This window comes from Equus caballus, chromosome 16 (genome assembly GCF_041296265.1).
Source record: "Equus caballus isolate H_3958 breed thoroughbred chromosome 16, TB-T2T, whole genome shotgun sequence".
Lineage (NCBI taxonomy): Eukaryota > Metazoa > Chordata > Mammalia > Perissodactyla > Equidae > Equus > Equus caballus.
This window is the reverse complement of record NC_091699.1, coordinates 62,832,472-62,853,911: the sequence shown is the minus strand read 5'-3', so window position 1 is coordinate 62,853,911 and position 21,440 is coordinate 62,832,472. Positions and strand designations below refer to the sequence as shown.

General features: G+C 48.6%; 1 protein-coding gene across 1 annotated transcript in view; it reads left to right on the top strand.

The window, feature by feature from the left end:
- Positions 1 to 6,441: 6,441 nt before the first annotated feature.
- TRIM71 (tripartite motif containing 71) overlaps positions 6,442 to 21,440 on the top strand; it is a 67,904-nt gene continuing 52,905 nt past the window's right edge. Inside the window, exon 1 of the mRNA XM_023620789.2 lies at positions 6,442 to 7,418. Coding sequence (XP_023476557.1) covers positions 6,567 to 7,418 — 852 coding nt within the window. The 5' untranslated portion in view covers positions 6,442 to 6,566. The remainder of the gene's footprint in view (positions 7,419 to 21,440) is intronic.

Here is a 21,440-nt window from a genome sequence, read left to right as displayed (position 1 = left end):
TAGAGGGATCCTCAAGGGGCCCAAGAAAACTTTCGGGGGTGATGGATATATTGATTCTCTTGGTTTTGGTGATGGTTTTAATGGGGGAATCCACATATCAAAACTTATCAAATTGTATACTTTAAATGTGTGTAGTTGATTTACTGTATGTCAGTTATACCTCAATAAAGCTGTTTTAAAAAAAGAGAGAAGAACCTTAGGGACATTAATCTGGCAGAGAATATAGGGTAGGCTGGCGTGCAAGTGCCCTGATAATTTATCGCTGTCTAACAAAAGATCCCAAGATGTAGTGGCTTAAAACAACACCTATTTTATTCCACTTCACTATTTTGTGGATTAGGAATTCAGGCTGCCTCAGATATGTGATGCCCCATGGCACCAACTCGGTAGTATTCAGGCTGGGATGGCCTGGAGGTTCCAAGATAGCTTCACTCACTTGCCAGGCACCTTGGTGGGGATGGCTGGGAGGCTGGGCTCAAATGGGCCCCTTTCCCTCTCCATGTAGACTCAGGGACTCTCCAAGTAGTCTTACATGGTGGCTCAGTCTTTCAGAGACCAAGGTGGAAGCTGCCAGTTCTTTTAAAGGCTGAGCCGAGAACTGGCATAGCATCACTTCTGCCATATTCTATTGGTCAAAGTAGCCAGGAGCCAGTCCAGACTCTAGGGGAGGGGCACTAGACCCCACCCCTCAATGAAAGCCCTGGGAGTGAAGGAGAGGCTGAGCTGAAACAGCCAGGACCAGGCAGAAAGCATAATGAGCCCTAAGCCATTGGGTGTGGGTGTAAACGGGTGGTGGGCAGCGCTTGTGTGGAAGAGTGGAAAGGGAGATTTGGGACAGAGCAGAGAGGTCCTTGACCTTCAGGTTAAGCAGTTGGAGTTCACTGTTTCAGGTAAGGGGCAGCCCTTGCAGTCTGGGGCAGGTGAATGAGTGAAGGTTGGAAGACGGTGGTTAGGCTTAACAGTATGTACTCATTTATGTATCATTGGATTTTCTGCTCTATTTATTTGAAAAACAACTTTTATAGTTTTTTGCCCCTTTATTATGAAAGACACATGTTTCCTTTTCGAAAGTCTAGGCTGAGAGCTTAGCTTAAACATGGCGGGCCACAGGCAGCCACTGTGGGGTCTTGCGAGTGACAGGAGGCGAGATCGCAACTCTCTATTACAGACGGGCAGGAGGATGTAACTGGTTGTGTGAGGAGCAGAGGTCCAGTGAAGGGTGGCGATTAGGCAATGACAAACTTAAGTGAGTAGGCAGGCAGTTTGCAAAGCACTCTGCTGAATACTGACAATAATAATAAAAAACTAATATTTAAATGTGTGCTTGAGCACTTACATGTGATTGGTATTATACTAAGCACTGTAGATTTAGTAGCTCATTTAACCCTGATGGACTAGATAGGTACTTGTATCAGTCCCGTTATATGCATGAGAAATCTGAGGCACAGAGAGGTCAAGTCACTTGCCCAAGGTCATGCAGTGGAGTGGTGGAACTGGGATGTAAGCCTAGCTGAGCTCTGAAGTACCTTTAACTACCAAAGCTGGATATTGACTTTTACCGTTCACATGTGCGATTCAAGTTTCCCTGCTGTAGTCTATAAACTTCTAGATGACTAGCGCTTACATTGTATCACCTGACTTGTTGCTATTCTGAACTCTGGGTTGTTGAAAGCAGCTGACACACTTCTGTTAATGATTCCAAGGCCAGAGTCAGGGGAGAGTCAAGAGATGGCCCAGTGAGTGGAGCTCCACCCCCTCAACTGGCAGGATGCAAGCAATGATTCAATGGTTGTCTGTTAGGCTGCCCACCCCCCCCCAAGTCCCACGGTTCACAATAGTAATTGTGCTATAATGTTTGTTTAATGTTTAAAAAAATACCCTGGTGATTTATGTATTTAAAAATTATGTGAATGCACCCTGAGGATGACGGTGAAAGGTGCAATTTTGACATCAAAACAAGTGGGTGCACCAAATATTTAATTAAAGTTTCATACAAAGGAGTTGCAAAGTCGCTCGGATGGAAACGTGGTCTAACCTGCAACTCCAGGTCTGAGAGAGTGTCAGGGTTAGTGTCATCTGGGAAAATGGTTACAGATGAATTCGAGAAAGAATGCAAATTTACTGCGTACATAATTTCAGCCTTGGTTTCTTTAAAAAAAGGGTTACTTATTAAAATACAAAATGCTATATTTTCAGGATTCGGGAAGGTTATATGTCCTCCCTAATGGTAACTCGTGGAGGGAAAACTAGAAGGCTAGGGCTGGCCCAGTGGCGCAGCGGTTAAGTTCGCACGTTCTGCTTCTCAGCCGCCCTGGGTTCACTGGTTCGGATCCCGGGTGTGGACATGGCACCGCTTGGCATTTCATGCTGTGGTAGGCGTCCCACATATAAAGTAGAGGAAGATGGGCACGGATGTTAGCTCAGGGCCAGGCTTCCTCAGCAAAAAAGAGGAGGATTGGCAGTAGTTAGCTCAGGGCTAATCTTCCTCAAAAAAAGAAACCCCAAAAAAACCTAGAAGGCTGTGTGCTCCTCCTGTGCTAAGAAAGGGTGTTTATTAGCTAAGATGGCAATGAAAACTTTAATACTAGTTTATAGCAGGAGACTGTCTTTGGCTCTTCATCCAGACACGTGGTTCTTGTTCCTCTCATGGATGAGATATAGCCTTATTGGAATCTCATTCTAATTTGTTCTTTATACCAGATTTTAACACATCATAAGTGCATTTCTATACAATTTGAGTTAAATTAATTGCTTTAAGGATTTCCCTCTTTCCTACCTATGGTAAAGGAAGTCTTAATGGAAATGAGCAATGTGCTAATTTAACAATTTACACTGCAGCCCTCTTTCCTGGCAACGTCCTGTCAATTCAAGAAAGGAAAGAAAGGGAAGCTGCCCCATGAAGAGAAATCAAAACCTTTTTTGCCCCCCTTCTCTTTCTTTTTTCTTTTCTTTTTGACTTATTCTGAGCAATTGTCCCCAGGAAACTAACCCACCAACCGCTGCCAAGTTTGATTCCTCTTTCTGGACTGACCGCCTTCCTGCTTCTCCATGAGGTCTCAGCTGACTTTTCATCTCTGCTCTCCACTTGCGAGATATTTTAGAGTCACAGGACCAGGAGGACAGTTGAGTTCTTTTTCTTTTTTTAAAACCTTTTTAGACGCTAGTGGGTGGGACCAACCGAGAGGGAGACAGCAGGTCTGGCCCATCCCTTTTCTGACCCTCTGGGGCCATCTTCCTTCTGGCAATTCTTTTCCCCCCATCTGTTTTCCTCTTGTTTTTGTTTAAAAAAAAAAAAAAGGAATTAAAACAATCAAAGAAAGGAAAAGAAACAAAACCAAAAAATACATACAACATCTCTGGAGCAAGGCCAGCGTGGCAGAAAATTCTATAGGAGTGTGTAGATTCACGTGCGAGCATGCCCACGTTTACAGGCAGTCCCAAACCGAGCAAGAAACTCACACTGGCAAAGCATGGTAGTCTGAGCAGCTTCTGTCTAATCTTTAAAGTATAAAAGGTTTACTTCTCTTTCATGGGCAAAGGAGCTCTGTTTTGTCTTTTCCAGTTTTACTGAGATATAACTGACACGTTTTGGCTGTGATAATAATTTTTGCACTCCTTACATATTGCAGGGAATGCTCAGAGCTTGGATTCCGCTCCAGCTGTGGAGCAGAGGGCTCCTGAGGGCACCTGAGGACTTGGGCCTTCCTAGTGGGGCTGCCAGGCTCTTCCTGCGCCTGGAAGCTCTTCCCATGGCAGGACAGCACTTGGGCCCCACAGCGGCTTTGTCCCTTTAGGGAGTTGTTTCTGCAGCCTGGGGCCTTCAGCACCTTTGTCCAAGCTGGGTTGAATTAAGGGCTCTTTCCACGTTGATCTTTCGCTGGAAAACTACCTGAATTCTGGTGAACAAATTCAGAGGAGGAGCTGGGAATGTTGACATAGTTTGTTTTTGTTTTTTCTCATATGTGTGATCCAGGTAGGGTTGTTCAGATTAGACACCAAGTTATTTTTTTTCTTTCTTTTTATTGAAGTATAATTTACGCACAGTGAAATTTTGCACAGATCTTAAATGGCAGATTTACAAGTTTTGACAAATGTACACACCAATATATTTCCATTTCATTACCCCAGAAAGTTCTCTCATCCTCCTTCCCAGTCAATACTCCTCACCTCCAAGAACACTTTTCCTATCCCCATAGCTTAGTTTTGCCTGTTCTAGAATTCCCTGTAAATGGAATCACAAAGTATGAATTCTTTTGTGTTTGGCTTCTTTCTCCTAACATGATGGTTCTGAGACTCATCTAGGTTGTTGCCTGTACAAGAAGAACCCAAGATGTCACTAACAGCTTGACAGTGTTAAGACCGGGACAACTGTCCCACCCGTTGGCCTCCAGACCAGATACCCTCTAAATCCTGGCATGTGTCCCTCTCTGCTCCTTCAAGTCAGTCTGCTTTCAGGGCCAAGCAAGTTCCTCCCCCAGAACCACCCAGGCAGCCTCGGGCACCACCCAGATGGCCGCGGGGCCATCACCAGGGTAGCCTCCCCTGAGCAGCTGCCCTCCGCCCCCCACCCCCCATTAAAACTCAAAAGGAAACCGGCCCCTCCGGAAAGCAGAATTCAGATTCGTTTAATTCCACGCATCCAACTGCACACAACCGCGTGATGTTTTGGTGTTGGTCACAGATAGGCAGAGTCCTTAGAAAACGCAGAAAGAAAAGGCGGGGGGGGGGGGGTGGTGCAGATCTCACGGCCAGTGGATATCAGCCTCTGTTGAACCAGGATTCAGAATGAAATCTTTTCTTTTCTTTTTTAAATAAACGGAAGAGTCGCTCTCGGTTCCTCGCTCGGAAGGTTTCAAAGGTCGTCACACTGAAGCTCGGGGGCGTTCATCTCCCCAGCGGCCCGGAGAAGGGAGGAGGTTGGAGGGAGGAGGGAGGGAGCACACAAAAGCGAGCCTTGCCGAGAGGGCTAATGTTTCCTGTTTGCCTGGAACCCCCTCCCCTGTGTCCCCTCCCCCAGCCCCCTCCCAGCTCTCGGGCGGAAGTGAGTTTGCTCCTTTGGAGATTAAAAGGATTCCGAATTCCGATCAGTCCCAATAACCAGCGTACTGAGAGGAGGAGGAGGAAGAGGCGGCAAAGCAGAGAAAGAGGGGGCACGCGCGCGCGCGTGCACGCACGCAGTCCGAATTGGGGGAGTCTTGCAAAGCCCCAGGAGGCCAGGGCGCACGGCGCGAGCAAAGGCCGGTAGGCGCAGCGCGGCCGGGGCCACCCGAGTCTTGCACGCCGACTCCTTTCAGAAAGAAGATGACGGGGGCGCGGGCCCGCGGTGTTGGCCACGCGGCTCCCGAGCTCACCGCGCTGGGCCGTTGCTGGTTCCACTGATTCCAGCGCGCCCCAGAGCAGGCTCCGGCCCCGAGGCTCGGGATCGGAGGGGGGACCAAGGCGAGGGCGAAATGGCCCGATGACAAAGGAAATGTGATCCCCCTTCGCTGCCAAGGTTTCAGAGAGGACGGACGTGAGGAGGAGGAGGAGGAGGAGGGGCGCGGGGCGCGCGCGGAGCTCGGATAGCATTGCACGACGGCTCGCGCAGAGCGGGCAGCGGGTACATCTAATATCTTCCTGCCGATGAATAATTCAGGACGGCCCGCGGGGACCTGCGGCCCCGCGCTGCAGCGCGGCTAAACCGGAGAAGAGCGCGCGGGAGGCGCCCAGGCCCGGCGAGGCGGGGGCACGAGGGCCCCGAGCCGCGTGGGGCGCGCGTGCGTGTTAAGCGCCGGCAGCCGCGGCAGGGCTAGGCGGGCGCGCGGGAGACTCGAGGCGCGTGGGACGCGCGTGCGTACTACACGCGTGCGGCCGCGGCCGGGCCCCCACGAGCTGCAGCTGCGGCGGGGCCGACCGCCCTGCAGGGGAGGCCGCGCCCGGCCGCGCGCAAGCCCCGAGCGCAGCACGCCGGGCCACCCAGGAGCCCTGGCCGCCGCGTCATGCGGTGGGGCGGCCGGCGTCGCGCGGGGGGACACGGGCTGGGCGTCGCGCCGCTCCCGCCTTTACTAGTTTGGGGAGCCTTCCTCTCCCGAGAAGAGACTAAATTCATTTAAAGAAAAGCAACGCACCAAATAAATACTCGTGGAACCAAATTCTGCTTCTCCTGCCGGGACTGGGATTGCACAGCGGACTCCACTTTGGGGGACTTCGCTCGGCTAGCAAGAAGCTAAACTCCAGCTGCTCCAGGGAGTCCTCTGACCTCCCTGCCCCCGCTCGCCCCTCGCGAGTCGGGACTTGTTCCGGCGCTCCCGCTTCGGGAGGCACGCAGCCTCCACGTCCTCCGGGAGGAATCTGTGTCGCCTCTGGATAGTGGCATTTAATGCCCGCAGCGTCGGGGGTGGCAGCGCGCGGGCCGGACGAGGCGAGGCCAAGCGGGCCGCGCCGCTCTGGTGCCGGCTCCTGGATTGCAGGCCTAATCGATGCATTTTTCTGAGTGAGTCGGCGGCTCCCCCACCCACCTCGGCCACTCTCTCCTCTCCTCCTCCTCTTCCTCTCTGGTCTCCTCCCTCCTCCGGGCCTGGTTGCAAATGGCTTCGTTCCCCGAGACCGACTTCCAGATCTGCCTGCTGTGCAAGGAGATGTGCGGCTCGCCGGCGCCGCTCTCCTCCAACTCTTCGGCGTCGTCGTCGTCCTCGCAGACGTCCACGTCGTCGGGGGGCGGCGGCGGGGGCCCCGGGGCCGCGGCGCGGCGCCTGCACGTCCTGCCCTGCCTGCACGCCTTCTGCCGCCCGTGCCTCGAGGCGCACCGGCTGCCGGCGGCGGGCGGCGGCGCGCCCGGAGAGCCACTGAAGCTGCGCTGCCCCGTGTGCGACCAGAAAGTCGTGCTGGCCGAGGCGGCGGGCATGGACGCGCTGCCCTCGTCCGCCTTCCTGCTCAGCAACCTGCTCGACGCCGTGGTGGCCACGGCCGACGAGCCGCCGCCGCCTAAGAACGGGCGTGCCGGCGCCCCGGCAGGCGCGAGCGGCCACAGCAACCACCGGCACCACGCGCACCACGCGCACCCGCGCGCGTCCGCCTCGGCGCCGCCGCTCCCGCAGGCGCCGCCGCCGCCCGCGCCCTCCCGCTCCGCGCCCGGCGGTCCCGCGGCCTCCCCGTCGGCGCTGCTGCTGCGCCGGCCCCACGGCTGCAGCTCCTGCGACGAGGGCAACGCAGCTTCGTCGCGCTGTCTCGACTGCCAGGAGCACCTGTGCGACAACTGCGTCCGCGCGCACCAACGCGTGCGCCTCACCAAGGACCACTACATCGAGCGCGGCCCGCCCGGGGCCGCCGCCGCCGCGGCGCAGCAGCTCGGGCTCGGGCCGCCCTTCCCCGGCGCCCCCTTCTCCATTCTCTCGGTCTTCCCCGAGCGCCTCGGCTTCTGCCAGCACCACGACGACGAGGTGAGTGCGTGGGCGGCCGCCCGGGGGTCTGCGCCGGGCGCGGACGTGTTTGTGTCCCCCGGGTAGCCGCGGGCGTGCTCGCGGGGCACCTCCGGACGGGTCCCAAAGGGATGGGAGTGGGTCCTCCCCTTTCTGGATTTCTTGTTTTTCCTTTGGTTCCTTGGCAGTCGTTGCCACCGAGTAGATCCTGGTCTGCGTGTAGAAGACCTGGCCTTTGTGTGCGTGCTGCAAGGGCCCCCCAAAGGGTCCCCAAACTGGAGTCCCCCCTTTTCCATATCTAATATTCTGTGTAGCAAAGTGTGGCAACCGTTGTGTCCAATTCGGCACGAGCTGGGAGGAATGAAATATGCGTGTCTGTGTAGATTTGGCCTCCCTGTGCGACGGTCACCCCCCCCCCCCCGCCGACAGTCCCCGGGGTTTGAGGACACCCCCTGTTTATGGATTTTGATTCCTTCATTTCTGCTTGACAAAGCGTGCTTGCTATTGTTTTAAGTGAGACACGAGATGGAAGAGTGTGTCTGTCTGTGTAGACGTGGTCTCCTTGTGCGGGCGCACCAGAGGCCTCCCAATGTGCTGAACTTTATTTTCTCGTTTTCGTTTGCGAAACTCGTAGATTATTGTTTTTGAGTAGGGCATGAGCCAGGAGGAGATGGCTGTGTGGGTGGGTGTGCCTGCGTGGACCTGGTTTGCACGTGTGCGCTTCTGAGGGAGGACGGTATTTTTTTTGTCGTTGGGACACTGTGGCAGTCGTTCCCTCCTTGTTGGGTGAGAGGGCTTCTGTGGGTCTTGGAGGGCCAAAGGGCCCCCGGTCTTCAGCCCTTCCCTGCTCCGCGGTGCGGTTTCCCGCACTGTGTAAGAAGCGTGTTGTCCCCTGAATCTCCCTCATGTGGACTCGCCCTTCGGCCTCGTGGGCCCGGAGAAGCGGAATCGGGGGACCTTGCCCATTGCCCTCTCCTCGCTGGGAGTCCCTTGGGCCGCTCCCGCCCACCCCAGCTTCGATCCCTACTGGAACCGGTTTCCCTGGTTGGGAGGTGTCTCCACCCCGCTCTCCCAGGGGCTCGACCTCCCTTGGAAAAAAAACGGACCCAGCTGCACGCGGCTCGAACCTGGGGGGTGCGCGGAGTCCGAGGGCTGCCCTGCAGCCTTGGGGCTCGATTTCGCTGTCTTGGCTGTGGAACGAATAACCCTTTCTTGCTTATTTTCACACCGTGTGGTACGTTCCGCTCACCCGAACCATTAGAGGAAGGGGCCAAACATTTTAAGGAGCAGGCTCTGCTGAGAGGGTCGGTGACTTAGGCGGTCTACCTGTAGCCCCCTAAGCTTTGGTGTGTGTAATCGCTAGTCATGCCTTGGAGGTGGAGCAGGAGACGGCAGAGGCTTTAAAAATCCTGGTGGGAGTGGGGCTGGTCCCGAGCACGGCGGAGGCTCCACTCCTGACCTGTTACTTGGGGAGGAGGGCGGAGCTATTGCCTGATGGCCTGAAGCCGGCTTCTCCTATTGGGAAAAAGTTGAAATCCTAATCTACTTGTGAGCGCCTCGTTTTAAAAGTTTTCTTCTAGGTTTGAAGCTTAGGGGCCAGTTTTTCCTTTCCTTCGTTTTGAAGCTCTGAATGGGCTCATCTTAAAAGTTTTTCCACATTCACGGGTGAATGTTTCTACTGTGTTCTTTCATCACTTTGAGAAAAAGGAATGATTGGGCTAAATGCCTATCCGAATCCTAGGAATGGAAAGATGGAGCCAATTCTCTTGAAGATTAGGGTCAGATGGAGGGGGGGAGTGAAGGGGAGGGGGGTGCCTTGAATCTGCCACAGTGTCCCTCCTGGGATGGGTGTTGGTTGAACCCTCCCTCCCAGCAGTTGAGTTTAAATGTCAGGTTTTATTTATATTTCCAGTTAAAGATCCACATATGTTTTATTTGGGCTAAAACAGTAGATGCTCAGTGTTGCCAGACTTGTAAAAGGTTTACACACTTTTTAAATTATAAAACCATCCAAACGGTGTGGGAGAGTGTGAAGTGCGAGGTGAAGCTCTTGCTGGGAGGTACCTGGATGCCTTGAAAATTCCCTTTTTACCATGTGCAGTACTAGGTGGAAGTTGATTGGCAAAAGCAGTAAGATACTACATCGTTAAACTAAATATCCTTTAGAAACACAAAATTGGTTCAGTTTTGAGCAAAGTTCTACTTCCCCCTCCTTAGTTTTTCATTTAAAGATAAAAGCTTGGAAATTAATTTTTAGATCTCTTTAATCATTCCCGGATTTGGAGTTTAAAGGTGACAAACCGGGGGTGTGAATAGAGGACAGCAAGTGTTAGGAGAGAAGGCGCCAGGTTCAGATGGGGTCCCCCTCCCCACGGCCTCAGTCCTTCCTTTCCTTCTGAAGGAGTGATCCATACCAGTTTTGGAATATTGCTCCTTTAAAAAGCCATGCCTCTGACTGGGAAAAGAGCATAGCAGAGGGTACTTTGGAGGTGACTGTCTTCTGTTTGATTGTCATAGACTGAATGCCCAAATCTAAGTATTTTACTGTCTGTATCATCGATCTCAGTTTTTAAAATGCTACTTTACTGAGTTGTCTCCTGCGTCAACAGGCTCAGTAAATAATTCAGGGCGTCCTTGCCTTGTGGTGACTGATGCCACCTGACCTTGGGAAGGAGGTCCGGACGCCGGGCTCTTCCCTGTAATTTTGGGGAGGACGCCTCCAAGAGTTGGCTCCTCCGTGCGGGAGGCAGCCTGGAGCCTCTGTCCCCCGAGACTGCTTTCCTTAAGCGCCCTCCCCCAAATGGCTCTTTGGGATTCGCAAGGTGGTGTTTTGAGCGCTTGTTTTAAAACATAGTAGTAACTTTAAAACCTAAAAGGAGAGAGTTGGGGTTTCCAACCAAATGATAAGAATTGCTTGCTTCCACTCTCGTATTTGGCTCATTTAAAACACGTAGTTTGGGTTTTTCGCTCATGTTGTGCCTTGATGGTCGGTCTGAAAGGCCTGCAGGCGCCGCGTCCTGGCGGACATCTAGGCTGGGAATTGGAGGCCCGCGTCCCCTGGCCGCTGCCCGCTGCCCGCGCGGCGGCGAGTGCTGGCGGCTCCCGGAGAGCGGGGCGGAGGCAGCGCTGCTGTGGGCCTGCGCCGCCCGCCCTCCCGGAGCCGCCGCGGCTGTGCGGACGCGGCCCGACCCGTGGCCGCGCCTTCCCCGCGGGCACCCCAGAAAGGGTCTTGCACGTGTTTTGCGGGAAGAGTTGAAGGAGTTAGTGTGACTTGAACGCCCTGCTCCAGCCGCTTCCAGTTGCTCTTTAATGTTGTGGTCTTGGCACATAGGATGTGAGCCCTTTGCTGCTTTGGAGGCGACGGTGGAGCAGAAATCTCCAGGGTTGTCCAGGATGTGTGTTGTGTGTCAAGGGCTGGGCTTCAGGACTCTGTAAATGGCAGGAAGCTGAGTGGGGTCTTCGAGCGTTCTGGCCCCCAGGAAAGGCCCTGTCGCTAGCGGTGGGGGGCCCGCGGGGGTGACACAGTTGCCATGTTGAGTCGAGGGAAACATTGTAGCCAGTCCCACCCGAGGATGGCAATGTTGTCTCCCGTTAGGCCAGTTAGGATTTTCCTGAGTCTCCTGGATGGAAAATGGGGTGCAGGTGCTGATAATTTATGTTCTGTTCCCGTGGTGGGCTTAAAAAAAAATCTTCCTGGAAAGATAAGTTCTAGAATTTCCGCCCGATGTGACCCTGAATATTGAGCCATCCTAGGCTTGGGGGACTTTCTCCAAGAAACTGCTGTCCAAAAATCAGCCTCAAGCCACTTTGAGGAAGGCGGATTTGCTGCCTAAAATAATTGATTGTGGAATAAATTCTTGTATCTTATTTTGAGTAAGTCACTGTGAGTGGGGATTGTACCTGTGTTGATACCAGCCTGTTTTATTTTACAGTTCCAGAGTGTAAGCTTTTTCAGCCTTGCATACCCAGAGTATGCATGTTTCTTTCTAAATAATATGCATGTGCAAATTATAAAATCTATACCAAGAGACTTTTTAATAAGGATAAGAGAAAATGAGTAGTAATATGCATTCTGGTATTTCTGCACTCCATCTTTGATTGGCTTTATCAGACTAGGTTTGCTTGACTCATTCATTTCACCTATTCGCCAGAAAACCAAACTTTCCACAACTTGGAAATAATTGGAGGGTACTGCTTTGAATCCAGTTCTGCAGGTACGTTTGTAGATTGAAGTCTGTTGAATTAAGAAAATGCTTGATGAAAATATATGGCGGATAAATGTTCATTATTGATGTCGTAATTCCTTATCCTTGAAGGTAATCTGTTTGTGTTTAGATAGAGTCACGGCTGAGCTGAGGAATGTGTCCGTCTCCCGTTAAACTGCATAGGGAAGGGTTTTATCGACGCGGATCCCGGGAAAGTGGGCCATGGCTAGTTTGGCGAGCCTGTGCTGATGAGGTCGCCTTACAGGCATAACCCGAGTCATAAAGTGCTAGTAATATTTGATGCTGTGGTGGTCTCAGCATTGTCTGGGGAACCTTTTGTAACTAACTTTGTCTTCCTAAAAAGAGTAAACTATACACTGGTTTGGTTTTGGGGTTGCTTTTGGTCTACAAGATTTTTATTTCCAATGTGAGGAATATATGTTTTGGAAACAATGAAGATATTTTAGGAAGAAAACAGGCACTTCTCCCGGACTTCAGTTCTTCATTTGATATTACTCTATGTTCTTTGTGATTCAGATGTTTTCATGTTAAATAGTTGGATATGGAATAAAGAAATCTTGAAAGTGTTTGAAAAATTTGAGTAAAATTTTCTTTTCTACCCCAGTTCTCCCTCTCGTCTTAGCTACTTATAAATACTGTTTTTAGAGAGTCCTTTTCAGATTTCGGGACACTAAAACCAACATTAAAGTGTATAGTTTCCTAAATTTCTACTTAAAATGGAAGCAACTTTCTCCTCACATGTAAACTTTTGAGCATAGCTGTTTATTTAGCTTTTTATGTTTTCGTTCTAAAACCTCTTTACATATGCAGAAAGGGCATTGGCTTTTGGGGGAGCTGTAAATGGGGAGGTGAAATGGTTAAAATGCTTTTGCTGTTGCAGTAGTTTGCCAGCGGAAAAGACGGTTTATACATTTTCCTGATTCAAGGGAAATTTTAACTTATTTGATAATTCTGTAGCTCTGAAATTTAACCCCCTCCAAATTTTATTTCCTTCGTTGCTAACTTAAAAGTCACATGGTTTACTTAATCTTGCCATTTCTGCATCCAGTTCCTCCCACAGGGCAAGATTTATTTTAGATGTATTCATTCTTAGCGAATAAAGGACCATTTTGGTGTCATTCTTCATGACACTTAAGCAAAAGGTTGAGAAGGATTCTGCCATGCAGGCGGTTTCAAGTAGTGTGCGCTCCCCCCTCCCCCCTAACGGTAACAAAGAGTTAAAGGCTTGGCTCACTAAGGCTGTTTTTGCCATCCCGGTTATTTTGGAAGAGAGCAAGAGACAGATACTGATAAAGAATTACAGTTGCCTAAAGGAGCAAGATGCCACCCATTGCAGCCCACTTAGTTCCCTCTTCTCTTGACCTTTCAAGCGTCGTGACTTTCAGGAGGAAGCTTGATCCATCTTTCCCCTCCACTTGATGTGACCTCGTGCTTGTTCAATACTAAATATTCTTCTCCCTTTGAGGTGTTGTCTGTGCCCACAAACTAAGTTGACTGAAGCCAGATTGACTGTTTTGATTGACAAGACTCTGACTTGTTAATAGAAAAATTTGGGGGTAGGGAGGGCTGAGCACCGGCTGTTTACCTCTGAAACGATTTGAATTTTATTCCACCATAATTCTTTCCTCTTCAGATACCATCTCCAGCTTTCCTCACATTTTAGTTTGCTTAGAATTAGTTTTGAAGGTAGGGTGGAATGAAATGCGGAAAAGCCCCGACTTCTGGGTTTCATCTCCCACCCAGACCCACCTGAGATTTTGGGAGATCCATATTTAATCTGAAGACAGCAGGCCAATATTTTGTTTTGTCCTCCCTACTGTAGATTTTCTACTAACCCCAGACAGTTCCTTACCTGAGCATCAGTTCTTACCAAATGAGTTCTTTTCAAAATAGATCTGTATAATGATCCTAGTTTAATAATCTGTAGGCACAAAAAATTGGCAGCCAGTTGTAATTTGTTTCAAAACAAACAATTTTCCACACAGATGCCCTAAGGAAGTGGTAATCATTAGTGATAAAGTCATTGCTTTCAGTAACATATTAGCAAATTGAAGTTGTGAATATTGGGAAGGGAGGCTTGGTCGTGAATAAGGGGATGATTCTCGATTGTGATTATTTATCCTGACAGGCTTCTGCAGAATAGCACATTCTGTCAACATTAATGGAATTCGAGTGAAGCAGAGCAGTGTACACAAGAGAATGAAGTGGGTCAAGGTCAGATGTGTAGACTGAGGGCATCACCTCAGGGCTCCAACACCCTGTGAATTTTGAGGGCTCCTGAGTGGGCTTTGGAGCCTGAGCTGGTGAGGAACCCCTGTGCCTTCCTGAATGTCTGTCAGCAACTGTATCCTTCAGTTGTTACTTCTAGAAAAGGTTGGCTAGCCATTTCCTTCTAGCTTTAACTGTTTGCAGTTAAAAATATGTTTTTCTTTACGTGCCAGTGGGTTTTGGGAACTTATTTGATACCCTTTGACTAATAGGGATACTTATAAAAATGCTGTTGTATTAAAAATCTGCACACACTTTTGCTGCTAAATGTGGATTGGATGTGACTACTTCGGCACAGGTGTTTTAATTTAAAAATGAGAATTGTGAATAGGTGGTATGGGCAGTCGTAATTATGGTCTGTTTAGACCACACCTGCAAATTTTGCTCTGTGCCCTCTGCCTGTCTTTGGGATCGATGTCAGAGGGAGATATTTCTCTCTTAGGATCATCTGTTGGCTTGGACTGAAAATGCTCGCACAAAAATGTGTGGATAAGTGTTGAGCAGAAAAGTGGATATGGTAAAGAAAGTTTTAGTAGTAGTTGGGAAAATGTGTTTGTGATTTATCCTTATTTAGCTTTGCTTCCGCTTGAGCACTCTTAGTGTGGTTCTAGGTTGAGATTCTTGCTCTGCCTCCGTTTTCTCATCCGTAAAATGGCAGTTACACTTTTTGATGTTGTAAGAATTAGTGATAACGGACATAGAGGATCATAGCACAGGATCCCACAATGAACGGCAATTGTAAACATTCACAATAGCTTTTATTAATAAAGTATTAAAGAGGGGCCAGCCCTGTGGCCGAGTGGTTAAGTTCACAGGCTTCGCTTCAGCGGCCCAGTGTTTCGCCGGTTCGAATCCTGGGCGCCGACATGGCACCGCTCATCAAGCCATGCTGAGGTGGCATCCCACATGCCACAACTAGAAGGACCCACAACTAAAAATACACAACTATGTACCAGGGGCTTTGGGGAGAAAAAGGAAAGATAAAATCTTCAAAAAAAAAAAAAGTATTAAAGAATATTGAAGCAGACTCCTCATTCCCTTCCCAGCCTCACCTTTCCCCAGAGAGAGTATTGTAGAAGAAAACTAATTTTCAGTGTTAGAAATTTTGGCTGAGGAAAGATATTTAGTGATTCTTTCAGGTGATGCAAGGTGATCTGGAAAAAAAGCATATACCTTGTTTGCCTTTAGAGAAACTAGACCTCAACTTTAACTTTTGGTCTAGACCATTTTAGGGTTACAAAGCTCCCCAAACCTAGGAGAGAAGATGGGTGCCAGTGTGTTTAGAGGCTTTATCAATACCTTCAGCTTTTTTTGTTTGTTTTTGAAGGTTTTTTTTTTTTTTTTTGAGGAAGATTAGCCCTGAGCTAACATCTGCTGCCAGTCCTCCTCTTTTTGCTGAGGAAGACTGGCCCTGAGCCAACATCCATGCCCATCTTCCTCTACTTTATACACGGGACACCTGCCACAGCATGGCTTGATGAGCCACGCCATGTCCACACCTGGGATCCGAACCGGCAAACCCGGGCCTCGGAAGCGGAACGTGCACACTTAACTGCTGCGCCACCGGGCCAGACCCCCTTCAGCTTTTTTTTAACATGAAAGTCCGGTTTACATTTTATATGATGTATTTGAGAACCACTAATCTTTGAAGCCATGATACTTTTTTTTTTTTTAACTTTGGCTTTTCAAGGAAACAGATTAACTTGCTCAAGGGACCAGTCTGATTCGGCGTCTAGAATACTTCATAAGCTTTAATTTCATGGTGTTGTCAGATATGTGTGTGTTGGGGGAGGCATCTGAAGAGGAAACTTACAATGTTACAAGAAAGGCCTTAAGCCATCATAGAAGGAACTGCTGCTTTACGAATGGGGAGACAGGCCTGGGATGGTGAAATGACTTGGTCAGAAACTCACCTGTTCTAACACTTGTTTCACATTGCTAGTTGTATACAATATTGGGTGAATTTATTTTTTTGGAACTAGTCCTTAAAAATCTGGTATTTAATATTAAATTCTTTGCTTGAATATTTAGCTTCCTGTGTTTTATTTTCTTTGATCTTTTCTAAGTTGTTAAGGAGAGTTAAATAGCATACGGGTAATTATAAAGGGGCTGTGGTCTCTTGGCAAAAATGAATGTGGCCATCATTACTGTGTCTGCATCTTGTTGCAAAATTAACTTAATGTGGAGTATTACTAAAAATAATAAGGAAGAGGTTTTGAGCTTTAATTAATAAGTCTCTTGAAAAGATAAGTCTCAGGTGGTCTCTGCAATATCAGAGTGAGAAGTATGCTTCCTCTGCCACCCAACTTTTAGAACACAGTCTTGGGCCGGCCCCATGGCCGAGTGGTTAAGTTCACGCGCTCTGCTTCGTCGGCCCAGGGTTTCGCCGGTTTGGATCCCGGGTGTGGACATGGCACCGCTCATCACGCCATGCTGAGGTGGCATCCCACATGCCACAACTAGAAGGACCTGCAACTAGAATATACAACTATGTACTGGGGGCTTTGGGGAGAAGAAGAAGAAGAAGAAAAAAAAAGAGAACGCAGTCACCTTCTATTCTGGATCTCAGGCAGTGGAGGCCACCTCCTGTCCCCTCCCCCTGAGCCCTACCCCCAGTACCCTTGCACCGTGGCCTCCATGCTTCAGAGGCAAGTACTTTGGTGTTAGGGGGCTTTTACGCTAGGTCTGGCCTCTGTTGATGGTAGCAGATTTAAGGACTAGTTCCAGAAGGATTTTGCTGTATTGTCTGTTCTCTGTGGTGATGCAAGTTGGGTTTGATCCTCAGAAGCAGCTCATCTTCTGCCTTTTTATTCCTTTGCCAAGAACAGAGGAAACTTAACTAGTTTTCAAGCCAAAGGATGCCCCTGAAAATGTTAGGTTTTGATGGATCTTTCTCTCACATTATGTAGGTGGAGGGGGAAGTTTTGGGGATGAATAGGGGGAACCATAAATTGGAAAATGCTTGTAGCTTTTTGGTATAAAAACAAGAGCATGAGATTTAGAGTAAAAAGACCTGTTTGAGGCCCAGTGTAGTCCTGAAGTAGCTGTGCGATTTTGGACAAGTCATTTAACCTCTCAATTTCTGACCTTTAAGATGGGAGCAGTAGGAGTGCTTAGGTTTTAGAGACCTATTTATGGGGGAGCTATAATTTACATGAAGGTGCATGGAAGGAGCTAGAAAAATTTGTTTTAACATACGTGCACATTACTGTGTAACTATCCTGAAAAAAACTTGGCTTCAACTTTTCCTGTAAGTTGCAGCCAAACGGGCAAAATTCCTTTTTCATGAAATTAAATATGCTGTTTATCTTTCTTAAAAAATGTTTCCTGGTTGGTGGCCAAGAGGTACTTGATACCATGGAGTAATTTGGGCAGTTCCTCATTGCTGATAGGATCTGATTTGTCATCAAAATACTTGAATGTCTGTTTGCTGCTAAGAATTGTGCTTCATGCTAAAGATGTGTGAGAGCAATCTGCGACCTGCTCCCTACCTGAGCCTTGTGCTTTGTCTGGGACAACGAAACTGAAAGGGAGGAGGTGATGGGGAAGGGGATTCTTGTCTTCTCTGTGGCTGCTTTCTGTGTGGTCTTATTTGAGTTACTAGATGAAATCTAAATGTTAAAGCTCATGGCACCTCAACAGATAGAGGTTCCTCTGGGAAGATGAGCTTGGGCTGAGAGCAGAGTTGTTTCTGATGAATCTTGGAGGATGGTGGGACTCAGGTAGAAGATGCGCTCATAGGTATGGTGATTTCTAGGAGCCCACGATGGGTTGACTCTAGAGGAGGGTGTGTGATCTAGATTTTTTTAACCTAATTTTTCCCGACCTTTTCAGCATCCCTAGGGAAAGTGTTAGGGTCCCCTTCTTTTACCTCTGCTAGGGAGATGGGTTATTGATACAGTTATGTAGAGGAGATAACTGGTGTGTCAGTCAGGAGTCAGAGCCACATCAGGTAAGTTACTTTAACAGGTAATTTAATGTAAAGAATTGTTGGCTGTTACTAAGTTGTTAACCCGGGAGCTGAAAGGCAGGAAAAGAACACTAGGGCATCTGGCAAGTGTGGGAAGCAGCTACTATCCTAGGGCTGGGGGATCCAAAGGGAAGGGGTTGGAGTTACCAATACCTACTATAGGAGGGTCCCTATGGTCCAGCTCCTTCTGGGGGTGGGGACGGGCTGATGAAGCTGGTTACTCCAGTGTTAGAAAGCTGCAAACTAGATTCAGGTGCTGCCACAGGAAGGACCCAGTGTTGCTGGGGTAAGAAGTCTGTTGACAGTGTGACCCAGGAAGCAGGCAAGATGAAACCAGAATCCTTTCTCCCTGTAACATCCCCTATTGGCAGAGTCTACTAGTGACCCAGCTGGCAAGGTGGGGGTGTGGTTTGCTCAGTGCCAGTGCTCCCACCCTCCCCAAAAGAAGGAGACAGAGAAGGATGGGTCAGTAAGCAGCCTCTCTGGGAAGATGGCATCCCGTTTGGGCCATTACTCCTGGCAGCACCACCTGACTTGATTCCATTTGAAACTTTCCAGGGAAATACAGGGGAGACCTCAGACTAATGAACGTATGCGAAGTTAGCAGTGGCCTTCCTCTCAGTGGTTACACTCTCTCTCTCTCTTTTTTTTTTTTTTTTGAGGAAGATTAGGCCTGAGCTAACATCGGCTAGTCCTCCTCTTTTTGCTGAGGAAGACTGGCTCTGAGCTTACATCCGTGCCCATCTTCCTCTACTTTATATGTGGGACGCCTGCCACAGCATGGCTTGCCAAGCGGTGCCATGTCTGCACCTGGGATCTGAACCGGCAAACACCAGGCCGCCAAAGCAGAATGTGCGAACTTAACTGCTGCGCCACCCAGCCGGCCCCGCAGGGGTTACACTCACTCTCTCTACTGACCCGGCTGGCTGCCAACTCCTGCCAGCGGCTGCACTAGCCACATGCAGCCCCCTGGCTGCATCCCCCTTCACCCATGGAGTCGTGTGCTCACCAAGAGAGATTGCTGCTTTTGTTCCCAAACCTGTTTCTGTCTGTTGTACTTGTTGGTGTATTTACACAGTTGGACAACGATGACATGAGTGCAGAAAATGTAATTTCTGTGAAAACTGATTTGGTAAATGAAGAGACCATGGGAGCACAGCAGCAAGCAAAATAACCTCAAATCCCTCTCCTCATGGAGCTCGCACAGCCAGTTTCGGATGGGTCATTCGATTCCCTGCCTTCCCTAATGGCCTTGATTGGCTTCTGATCCCTGAGTGGGGGCTGCAGCTGGTTCACAGAGGGGGCATCTGTGGATGGCTGCCTTGGGAAGACCAGGGGTGTCTCCTGGGTGTGAACTAGACTATTCCGGCCCCATTGTGGTTATAATCTTGAGAGTGAGGTGGGAGGCTCAGCACCAGCTACTGGAAGGAGCTCCCCCTTTCCCTGTTTCTCTTCCCTCTCCCCAGCCTTTAAGATGGCCAGCCCCCCCACCCCCCAAGCTTGGTCCTGCAGATTGTGCTGCCTAACCTTAGGCTGAGAGGGAATGCCTTACTTCCACTATTCTGGTGATTTCCTATTTTGATTTTTTTGTATTTGTTTTTGTTTATTGAATTTACATATTATAAAATTCACCTTTTTTAGTGTATAGTTATATTTTAACAAGGGTATACAATGTGTAAATCACTATAGCAGTGGAAATACACAACAGTTGCATACGCCCAGCCTCGGGTGACCACTGATCTGTTCTCTATTCCCGTGATTTTGTCTTTTCTAGAATGTCATACCATGGAAACCCCTACAGTGTTAAGCCGTCTGAGCAGTGTTTTTTTCACTTGGCATAATGCGTTCAAGAGTCAATTCTTCCCTTTTTATTGCTGAGTAGTTTTCCAGTGTGTGTCTGCACCAAAGTTCAGACATTCACCAGTTGAGGGGCACTTGTGTTTCCTGGTTTTGGTGATTGTGAGTGTGTGTTTTAATGCCTGGAATGTGTGCAGTGCTGTGTTGAGTGTTGGTCCCTGTCTCGTGCTAGAGTCCGTGTTTTGATCAGCACGTTTGTTGGTAAACTTGGGTGACTTTGAGCCTTGTTTCCTCATTCTTCTATAGAGGATGGTCACATTTGCATTAGTGTGCCTAGAGCTGACTTTTTTGGTTGAAAAATCAAATGAACTATTTTCTGATAAAAAATTGCAGTGTGCCCTTATATATAAATGTAAGTGAAGACATTTAGAAATTTCAAATGAAGGAACTGATTTGGGGGCAGTGCTGCAGGGGACCAGTACCCGCCAGTGCCACCTTTGATTTGTAATAATCTTTCAGAAAAAGTCCTCTTGGTTTTTTTATCTCCTTTGTTGTTTGTCGTTAGCTTTATCAGAATTTCAGGGATTTAGAGGAATTTTCTAACAGGAAAATTTGTTTTACCAATTTAATTAGATTTTTAAAACACCAGGAGTGCAAATGAAGATAAAAATGCTATCTCTGGTCCACTATGGACCAACCCCAATGTCGGGAACTCTGAGGGAATCGTGGAAAGGACCCCGTCCGTGTGGGGCGGATGAAGTGAGGTTCAAGAATCTCCACTTTTAAACTGAAGGTTAGTCGGGGAGAAGGAGTGTTTATGTTAGAGGTTGTTGATGGTGATAAATGGAAATCAGTTTATGAAGGGGTAGCAAAATCCTCTCCCAACAAAGAGAATCGCTAATTCTGAACAACATTTGGGACTTGCCACAACAGCTACTGATTTTGTAACCTTATTATTCTTCCTTAAGTCTATTGTGCAATAAATACATGTGCCTTGATATCTGAGAACTGAAGTTCCTGCCTGTCTTCATCGGCAGCTTCTTTGCTTTACTGTTGGCTATTTTCTGACTAACTAAACTGTCTATTGTTAATTATGTATGCAAATATTAATAATGTACAAATACAGGGGAAGAAAGGTACTAAATGTATTTGGGCATCTCAGACTGTGAAAGGCCAGTTTCTAGTGCAGCGAGTTTTGAAGTTTGAAAACAAACATTTCCCCTCATAAAAGGGGAGGGATGGTGTTCCCATTTGGTGTCCTCAGCATTCATAGTAAGAGTGTTTTCCTCTGTTGATTGTCTAGGATCTGCTGCAGCACAGAATTTGTTTGAATTTAATGACGATCTGCCCAGTTCTTTGGTGCCTATTTGTTCTAGCCCCATAGAAGTTATTTTCAAGGTTTTTTTGTTTGTTTGTTTGCTTGCCTGCATATAAAACCAATTCTCGTCTTCTCCATCAGAAAAAGGCATACAAAGCAACAGATAAATAAATAGGAAGAAAGTTTAAAAGCCACGTACAAGTTCAAATTATGAAAGTGAGGAGGAGGTGATGTTTGGGAGAAGAGATCCAGTTTCAGGCTCTGTTGGGTCGCTGTTGTTGGCTTGTAACTTTTCTCATGTTTAACGTGATGCAGGGGGCTGTTGCGTGGGGGAGCCCAGGATGTGCAAGGTATGCGATTCTGTGGTTTCAGCAGAGTAAGAAACAAGTCTGAAAAACTGACCTGGAGGTCCCTGTCCTGCCTGCCAGGCCCTTCTCATTTCAGCTCCTTGACTTGCAGTCAGC